At 35.9% G+C, this 10,267-nt stretch overlaps 1 protein-coding gene across 1 annotated transcript in view; it reads right to left on the minus strand.

Moving 5' to 3' along the window:
- Nucleotides 1-10,267, minus strand: part of COL14A1 (collagen type XIV alpha 1 chain) — a 196,094-nt gene that overhangs the window by 138,749 nt on the left and 47,078 nt on the right. The window contains 1 exon segment of the mRNA XM_015592952.1: nucleotides 395-550. Coding sequence (XP_015448438.1) covers nucleotides 395-550 — 156 coding nt within the window.

The raw sequence follows: 10,267 nt of genomic DNA on the forward strand, positions 1-10,267 counted from the left end.
GATTATCTTGTACTATAAAGCTATTTCGAATTTCCACTTTCTTTAGTTCAATGTTTCACTAGAGTCAGCTGTTTCTTTTAAATAAAAATAAAACTTTTACTGAAAAATTGTTAAGCCAACTATAATTTTTAAATTATTATTATTATTATTATTAGGCAGAAAAGATTTTGACTTCCAGAAAATTAAAATATGTCCAATAATGAACTGAATGACAGTGTCATAGAAAAAATGAGTAGGAATAAATGTTTATTGATCCAAACTTGCATTTTTGGGAACATCACTATAGTTGATCCTGTAATTCTGAAAACCACTTTATGTCGAGTTTTTGAAATTTCTTAAGAAGCCTCCTAGAAGTTTTACATTGACAGCTGACTGCTATTACTAAAAGATGTACCAATTCGTGTCTTCTCTGAGCCCACGTCAAATGCTGTAACCAGGTTTTCCAAGAAAAGCCGAACCAGTCTGAAGTTGAATCTTCCAATGCTCCATGAGCCATCGACCAGGATTACAATATCAGCAATAGCTGGAGTTTGACAGAAAAATTTCACTTCTGCAAAGTACAAACCAGAAAAGCATTTGTGTTACTGTTGGAACTCTAAGAGTGAGTCTACTATAATGTCTTTCAGATAACTTAGTGCTAAGAATATAATAAATTCCTATTTATTAAGGCCACCGTGTTTTTACAACTCTTCTCTTAAACGCATTTTTTTTTACCAGGAAAAAAATGTGGTAACAGCTGACAGCAGAGCCAGTGTTCTGGAAATAGTTAGCCAAACACTGGCAGGTTCACACCATCCTGGCAACTAAGTCTTCTGCATATTTTAGAAAGTAATGTCTGTGCAAAATCATCCAGCTTTCAGTTTTAGTCTCTAGATTCTTTCCAGGAAAGGTCTTAGCAACATCAGACTAAGCAGAGATGGGGAAGACAGGCAGGAAGCAGAGGTGGCTCTCCTGTTCTGATAAGTCTATTCTGGAGGAAGTGATAAGACAGGAGAAATATGGGCTTCCTGAATTCAAGGAAAAGTCAGGGCTATGCATTTAGTCTAAGAAAGGTACACAGAGCTTTGCTAAATTAGAAAGAGTTTGTGGAAAAAGAAAATTGGAAAAGAGTCCAAGAGTTTCTCCCAATTTAAATTCTTTTGCCCACAGTAGTCACCCTTTATCTACACGAGATGCCTTCCAAGACCCCTAGTGGATGTCTGAAACCACAGAGAGTACCAAACCCTATATGTATACACTATGTTTTTTTTCCTATACTTACGGATCTATGATAAAGTTTAAGGCTTCTTTTTGGCATATCTGAATTGTCAGCATCACTACTCCTGTACTTTGGGGCCATTATTAAGTAGAATATGGGTTACCTAAACAAAGGCACTATAATACCATCCATGACAGCCTACCTGATAACTAAGTGACTAGCAGGAGGGGAGCGACTAGTATGTGGGGCACAGGGATGCTTCATGTTGAGGGCAGGGTGGAAAGAGATGGCACAGGATGGAGATTTCATCATATGACTCAGCATGGCGTGCAATTTAAACTTATGAGTTGTTTATTTTGGAGTATTTTTGGAACTGAGTTGACTGCAGGTATCTGAAACCATGGAAAGCAAAACCACCTATTAAGGGGACTGCTGTATTGCGTCTATGTGACAATAAGATTTTGTCTCTTAAAGTCATTAAGTAATCAATTTTTTAAAAGGCTCAATTAAGGACTCAGAAGAAGGATCTAGAAAAGGATGCCCAGTGCTCTGAGTGGCACTACTCTAAGCTTTACCTTCAGAGAAAGTCCCAGCCTGCAGTGGTCGTGGGCCAGATGCCAAGGGCAAACAGCTGTCTTTGCAACAAAAGAGGAGGCTATCTGATTTGTAAGGTGGGTCTGCACTTGACTAGGTGAAAACCACTGCTTATATTCACACAGAGCCAAGATACTAAAATATTCTCGTTGTTTATCTTTTAGTACATATAATCTTTGTTTTGCTCTTACTTTTGCTGCGTATGTCTTATTTAAGGCATTCCTTATGTAAATGAAATTATTTAAAAGTCTTAATAGCTGAGTGATAAAAATAAAAAAATTTAAAAAATATTCTCACTGTGTTTAAGAACTCTTAAAAATTTCATGGTATTGTCAGTACCTTTAGCAGCATTGCTTCATATTGTAGTTAGTGCTTCAAAAAAAAACTGCTTAACTTTGTTGAATGTTCATATTAGGACCACAGATCATGAATAGTGTGTGTGTGTGTGTGTGTGTGTGTGTGTATGCGTTTCTTTGCGTCTATGTCAATTCCTTGAAATTGCCCAACGAATCCCTATTTAGTTTGTTTTCTAACATTAAAATGACAATTAAAAAATTTTGAAATATAATTTATGCAATGAACACCAAAATTCAGAACTGTTCAAAAGAAAATTTTTTTTCCTAGAGGAAAAAAATTAGCTGAACTACTACAGTTGAGCTAGGCAATTTAATATATGTCTCTGCATGTAGCATGCCACATTTTGCTGAAAGGATCTTGTTTTTTTCTCAGACGTGAATATGCTTGGAATACCTAGATCCTTTTAGCAGATGGGGGGAAAATGTATTTGCCAATGACATACTCAGATACTCACACGGAAGCTATACAGTACAGCTCAATCCAAAGTTGATATATTACATTGTGTGGCACCAAATCCCCCTTCCTTAAAAACCAAATACAAAGCCATGACCAATTCGGGAGTCGGTCCTACTGTGCCACACAGAAATACTCTAAAACAGAATACTGTAAGAAGTCATGGGATAGAAATTAATTTGTCTTTGGAAATAATCAGGGAAAATTCAAGTCTTTTGAAGCTTTAATAATTGATTTATCTTGCTTTTTATGGGGAAACTTACTTCACATGGAGAGTAGTTCTTTCTCTTCTGACACTATTGGGAATATTATTTCACTTTTTAATTAGTGGTTTGGGTACACTGCAGATAAGGTCTTAGAAAGAGAAGAATTTCTCTCTGCTTGTTTAGAAGTATGAAAACAGGTATTTTCTAATTTAAAATGGTTTCCCATGAGGGCGTTCTGCTTATTGAGTTCATTCGAGTCATTTTGACTTGGAGGCATAAATTCTACAAAAATTAATTGACTATAAATTAGAAAACTTAAATTACGTTGATAAGTTTAATGATATTAAAATATTAAATGTTCAGCAAAAAAAACCTTAAGACAAATAGAAAGATTAGTTATAAATGGGAGAAGACATGTACAGTATAAAAAACTGAGAGTCAATGCAAAGAATATGTAAAAAAACATGAATAGACACTTCAGAGAATAGAAAATATAAGTGGCCAATAACTAAAGAGAATTGAAACTATATTGGTGATCACAGTAATAAAAAAAAAATCAAGATCACAATGAGATATAATTTGTGCTCATTCAACTGGAAGAAATGAACAAATTTAATATCATTTGTAACTCTTCCAAAGGTAATGAAATATTTAGGTACATACTTAAAACATGTGCAGGACCTGTGTGCTGAAAATTACACCAGTGACAAAAGAAATTTAGTTTAATGCAATTCCTATCATAATCCCAAAAGCCTTATTTTTAGACAAAGGCAAGTTTATTCTAAACTTGAAACTGGAATATCTAAAACAATTATGACAGAGAATATAGTGGAAGGAACCATTTTATCAGATATTTAGCCTACCAACTATACAGGTATAGGAGTCAGGATAGTGTGCTATTTCAGAGGGATAGACTCACTCATCAATGGAAAAGAACAGAAAAACCAAAGTTAGACCCATACGAATATGTTTAACCATATGATTTCAAATTTAAATATGATTTTAGACTAATGTGCAAAGTACTTCAACAGATGGTGCTGGAGCAAGCGGACATCCATGCAAATAAGTAAATAGACAGATTTTTAAAAAAAACTTGACCTAAAACCCATACCTTATACCAAAATCAATTCAATGTGGATCAACTCAAATGTAAAAAGTAAACAATCAAAACTTTTAGAAAAAAATAGAAGAAATGTGGAGCTAGACTGAGAGTTCTTAGAGTTGACATCAAAAATACAAACTCATAAAAAGAAAACTTGATAAACTGGACTTTAGTAAAATAAAATACTTTTGCTCTGTGAAAAAGGTTTGGGTGCAAACACCATTCAAAATAACTAATTGAATAACGAATTTAAAATAGAGGAAAGTAATCCTATTCAGCATGCAGAAAATATTGACTAGAAAATAATTTTAGCGTTTCATCACACAATTTAAGTAACAATGTTTAAAAACAAGCTGAAATTCCACACACTTCAGTAGAGAAAATTACTCAAAAATTACTGTATTTTGGTTGTTGGCTTAACACAGACTTTGTCTAAAATGCAATTCTGAAAAAAAAAGAGATAATGTGGGGTGGTGGGGGAAGCTAAGTAGCTGGCCACAATCAAAAGGAAGCACTCAAAATATGGACCAGATCACAAACATAACAATCCAATGTCACAGACAGAATTGGAAGGAACTATTCCCATTATGTCCTATGCCTTCTGGAGGTGCACAGTGAGGAAGCCCAAAATACCAACAATTCACCAACATTCCATATCTGGGAGTTATGTCCATCATTATGTTAAACCTTAAGCTCTTTATACTGATCTACTGATTTAGTCTTCACAACAGCTCTATGAGTCAGGTGCCATTATTATCAGTTCCTTTTGCAGCCCAAAACTATCATACACGTGGGCTGTGTGATTTGCCCACAGTGTCACATAGCAAAACTGAGATTTGAACCCAGGTAATTTGTCCCCATTATCCACACTATTGACCACAGGGTTATATAGACTTCAGTAAGCTACTCTACATGATATAAATTTAGAAAGCAAGAAACAAAGGTCTCTAATATGAACAGCATCTCCACAGGACTTGTCCCTGCTGTGTCCACAGCTAGTATGTGTCACTTGCAAGCATCTCCAATTATCCATCTAGAATTTTTCTCTCTCAAATGTAAGCACTGAGTGCTTAAATAGCCCATGTGAAAAGTGTTCTTTTAACAATAATTATATACCAATTTTACCATGTTACTGACTCATGAGAAAATTTTGGATTGAAAATAAGTTATTTCAAATAGCTTGGATTAGTAGAAATCAGTAAACTCTAACCTTCGTTTATTAATTTTACATTATATGTAACTAATTTTCTGGATACAATTTATTTATTAAAAATGTATTTATTTAATATTTACTATATATACCAAGCACTGTTCTGGGTAACGAAGAACATGACTAAGTTCTTACCTTTCAACAGCTTAAATTTTCAGTGAGAGTGAACAGACAGACTCTAATACAACAACATAAGCTCAGATATTTTCAAGAGCTTTATAAAAACAAGTAAAGTGATATAAAGAGTAGGTTTTTCAGGGGGCGGGTAGGTGCAACTTTAGTTAGAATGGTATGAAATTACCAAATTAAAAGTTTTTCTTTTATAACAGTATTTCTTTTGTTCTAATGGCATTCAAATTAAAGACCTAATTATGGTTCATATAAAAATATTTACAATGTATTTATGAAGAAAGGTATTCATCAACGTAGTTAATGAAAATAGGAAACGGAGAACTGACAGAAGCAGCCTTTTTCTGCCAGGTAGATTCCTATTTGTCCTTCAAAACCCAGGCTATATTTTGCCAACTCCTAGAAGCTTTTCCAACAGTCCTCAGATCAGACTTATTATCTGCCCCTCTTTACTGCCTCTGCATTTGTACTTGATTTATTGTACTAACACTGGACTGTTATGATCTGATTCTATTTCTATCTCCTGAACTAGACTGAACTTGAGAGGTAAGAAATTTGTGTTTTATGTTTTTATCCCCTTTGTTTGGCTTAGCTCTTGGCACATAGCACATCAATGAGTACGAACTACATTGAATTATGTTGTTAAAAAAGAATTCTTCCTTTCACATAATTCATATCTCCAGCAGAGCACTAGAAAATGAACCATGATGAATCAATTAAGTGTGGTCTCTCCTCCCGCCGTGCCCCACTAACATAACACACTGGGAAGGTGGATTACAGTTACTTAGGGATCAAGGAGGTTGCATCAAGGTTGCCTGTCTTCCTTAATATTTTTTCCAATGCTGGAGGTAAAGCTGAATGAAAGGACAGCATATACTGTTTTTACTCACATTATCTTAATACACATTGAGAAAAATCTCACAATGATTTTTACCAGAATTAGTCTGACTCATTTAGTGGCTTTGAATTATTTTTTTTCTATGCCACTAGTAAAATATCTAGGTAGACCATTCATTAACCAAGACATCTGAAGGAAAACTGTGGTCACAGAACAATTTTTCACTTAAGTCTCCCGGGAGGTTAAGTTCAAGCTTTCAAACTAAGACTTTGCTTCCGAGATTAGCTTCAGCTGTATCACTGAAGTTTTTTTTTAAAGAATTAACATCATTTTACATTTGCCAAGAGTTCAATGGTTCTAAAAGAGCTTTTCAATACACTGGCACATTCAATTCTCACAACATTCTTGTGGAAAGCCATTAATTGTCCTCACTTTTCAGAAAATAAAATTGAGGTTCAGAGGGACAAGTGAATGGCTTAGTGGTTACTGGAAGAGTCAGAACTGGACGTCAAGTCTTCTAAACGTTTGTTCCAATATGTCTTTTTCATCATACTATGCTTTCGCTACCATAGGAGGTGTCCTCACGTAACGCAATGTGGATGGATGCTAGTTATCTGTCACATTAATGTTACAATTTGTCCATCTAGCAGATGGGAAGCGGGGGGCTGATTTCAGTTGTATCTGGAGCTCACCTTAACCAGAGTGAACTTACTACTTGTTAAGTCTAGTCTTGGTGGAAACTTACCTTTCAAAGCATTCCTGACAGATGACTACACTACCGAAACCAGTACTCTCCATCACTCTCCTTCCTTATTCTGTTTTATTTTTCTTTTCAGAACTCTTTACTTCCTAGAAATACATTACATAGTGTGGTGGTTAATTTTATGTGTCAACTTGTGGTGCCCAACGTTTGGTCAAACATGATTCTGCGTCTGTAAGGGTGTTTCTGGATGAGATTAACATTTGAATCTACAGCCTGGGTAAAGCCTTCCCTAATGTACATGGCCCTCATTCAACTGATTGAAGACCTGAATAAAGCAAAAAGCCTCAGTAAAAGGGAACTGCTCCTGCCTGACTGCCTCGAGTTGGAACATTGGACTCAAACTGAAACACTGACTCTTCTTGGATCTTGAGCCTGCCAATTTTCAGACTGGAACGTACACCATAGGCTCTCCTGGGGTCTCCAGCTTGCTGACTGCAACTCTTGGGACTTCTTAGCCTCCATAATCACATGAGACAACTCTTTATAATAAATCTCTTTCTATAGATATATATCCTATTTCTGTTTCTCTGTTCTTCTGGGGAACCCTGACTAATACATATAGTTAATTTATTGATGTGGCAGACATGTTTCATCGCTTCCTTTTTTTTACAATAATCGAAAGACTTAACCATTTAGTGACCGCTTTCAGTAGATGCTTTGCATATGTCTTTTCCATTTAAGCCTGATATTTAGTCTATAAGATAAGTGTTCTTTTCGCTCCGTTGAAAAAGAAAGGCTAAGTAACTAAAAAGGTTAAATAATTTGCCCATCATCACACACTGAACAGGTGGGAAAGCTGGAATTCAAATCAAGGACCGAGTCCATAGCCTGAAACATTTAGCTATTGAGCTATTCAACTCCTATCACAGAAGAGAAGTATTTGAAAGGAAAGGAGGGAGAAAGGAAGGGAAGGAGAGATGAAAAAAGAGAGAAAGGGAGGGTGGAAAGAAGGAAGGGAGGGAGGGAGGGAAGGAGGGAAGGAAGAGGAAGAGAGGAAAGATTGCCAAGCCTTGCAATTACAGATAACATGAAATCAAAATCATACTCACTTGTGCTATATACAACCTGGGATAAATAAACACCATGAGAATTTGCAGGCATGTGACCCCCAACCCCTGAACCACAGTCAAAAGAGCAGTTCAGCTGTCTCTCAGAGCCCATCTCAAGAGTAACTGACAATCCTGAAAACATCACATTCATCACGTTTCTTCTTTGCTCATTAACCACAAGGGATTTGGAGAGGACATGACAGCTGTCTTCAGATATTAAAAGGGTTGTCATACAGAAGGGGGATTAGGAGTGTTCTGTATGCCCACATGGAGACAGATTTCAACTGAATCTAAAAAAGAATTTTCTAACAGTCAAGATTTCCATAGACCACGGCCTTGGAAAATACTGAGATCTCTGCCAACGAAAGCAGATGCTGGTCAACACTTCATGGCATGGCTGAAGAACTCCCATCATCCCCTCAACTGGTTTAACACCATAGCCCACGAAGTACCTCCCAACTCTAAAATTTAAGCTGTCTTCCTTTCTTCACCTACCAATTAGGCCTAAGCTATTCATCATGCTCTTCAAAGCTCTTCATAATTCAGTTCCACTTGACTTATCCATATTTATTTCTCACTTCATCATAATGCAATTCCTCTTCTTTCCCCAAACAACATTCCCATCTCTGGGAGTTTTTGCTCAGTTTTTATCCCAAGCTCCATCCCTGTCTCTCCTCTCCAAACTCTACCTACTACAACGCAAGATACCTAAAGCGGTTTTATTTGCTTTGAAAATATATACTCTTTTTAAAATATTCTATATAAAGTTTGCTCTATGACTTTAGTTGTACAATTATCTGGTTATTTCCTGATTGTCATAAGTTAATACTAACCCAAGAGAGGCTACCTTGCCAGACCATCACTATTTTAACATGAAACTTCTTCAACTTCAGGAGCCAGTGTGTTATATTCACAGTTATTTTCAGCTCTGTATATAGCACTACATGATTGGGCCATATGTTTACTTTGGTGGTTCAAGGTGATTTTCTAAAAAAATGCAACAAGTCAATCATCCCTGTTACTCCAGTTCATCAGTAACAAACAAATCCTGACATTTTGCAATTTCTAAGCCTGAAACACCTGCTCAATTTGACACCAACAGTCAGCCCTGCAGGTATAGAAACAAGATGTTTAACAGAAAATTCTTAGATTAAGAAGGAAGGTATCAGTCAGACATGCCCAAGCATACCTATGAAGGACAGACTCTACCAAAATCTATAGCAGTGCTCATAGTTGTAAAGTATCTGATTAAAAAGAAAAAATATAGGTATTACAAGTTCTTTTTTTAAATGAGGACATTTAAAAATTTATGCAAAACTATTTAAAAATTAAAGCAGAACTATGATTTCTTACCACTGGAGAATTCAAAGGTTAAGAATGATTAAATTTGCTGAAACCCGAAAGAAAAGGTGTCAAATCTTTTAAAAATGTCTTATCAAGAGGGTTAGGAGGGGGGAACCAAGAGGAAACTAGAGGTCTGTTGCTAGAAGAATGTCATGCCATTGCCCTCAGGGAAATCTTATAATTTTATGCACAGATATAATGCTCTTTGCAGATGTTCGATGATTATTTTCTGAATGACTGACTGATTCTGTCTCATGTTTTTTTGAATTCATGTAAACATGAATTATAATCCTTCACATCAAGGAAAAAAATGGAAACCTGCTCTCTGCTTTTTTATGATAAAAACATTTTTTCTATTAAAAAAACAGTCTTTCTTAATCTTCTCCAAGGGACTCTAAACTCCTTGAGTCTAAAGCTAGCCAATCCAAATATTCAACAAATAGCTACTGATAATCTAAGACACTCTGCTGCATTCTGAATACTAATATTTCCTCTTTGAAAAGAAGACCTTTGAAAAAGGAAGCAGAAAAAGGGGTGGGAATTGATATTCCTTAAGTGATGGCTACGTCCCAGATGTGTCATATATGGGATAGCATTTAATCCTCACAACCCTGCTGTTCATTTTGACTATTATGCTCATTTTGCCAATGAGAAAACTGGAACTTAGGAGGGTATTAATATGCCTAAGAGGTAGGTAGGAAGCAATAAGATTTCATTCCAAGAGATGTCGGACCATAAAACCTGGGTGCCGTACACTAAGCCACACTGGTTTGGAAAGTAACAAAAAAAAAAAAGAGAGAGAGAGAGAGAGAAAAAAAAAGGAAAGTCCAATATGGGAAGAAAAAAGAAATCCCGATGAAATGTTATTTTTTATTCTCTTAAACCCTGGGCTGGATAGCAATTCGTATCATTTTCTGATTTTCCCTCTGAGCATATTTACTGAGACTCAAGGGAGGAGAAACAGGACCAAAATTATATCACAGTTTTCCCGTTACTCACTTGTGTTAGATCAGGGCGTCTCAAC

The sequence above is a fragment of the Pteropus alecto genome, unplaced genomic scaffold (assembly GCF_000325575.1).
Source record: "Pteropus alecto unplaced genomic scaffold, ASM32557v1 scaffold164, whole genome shotgun sequence".
NCBI classification, from domain to species: Eukaryota; Metazoa; Chordata; class Mammalia; order Chiroptera; family Pteropodidae; genus Pteropus; species Pteropus alecto.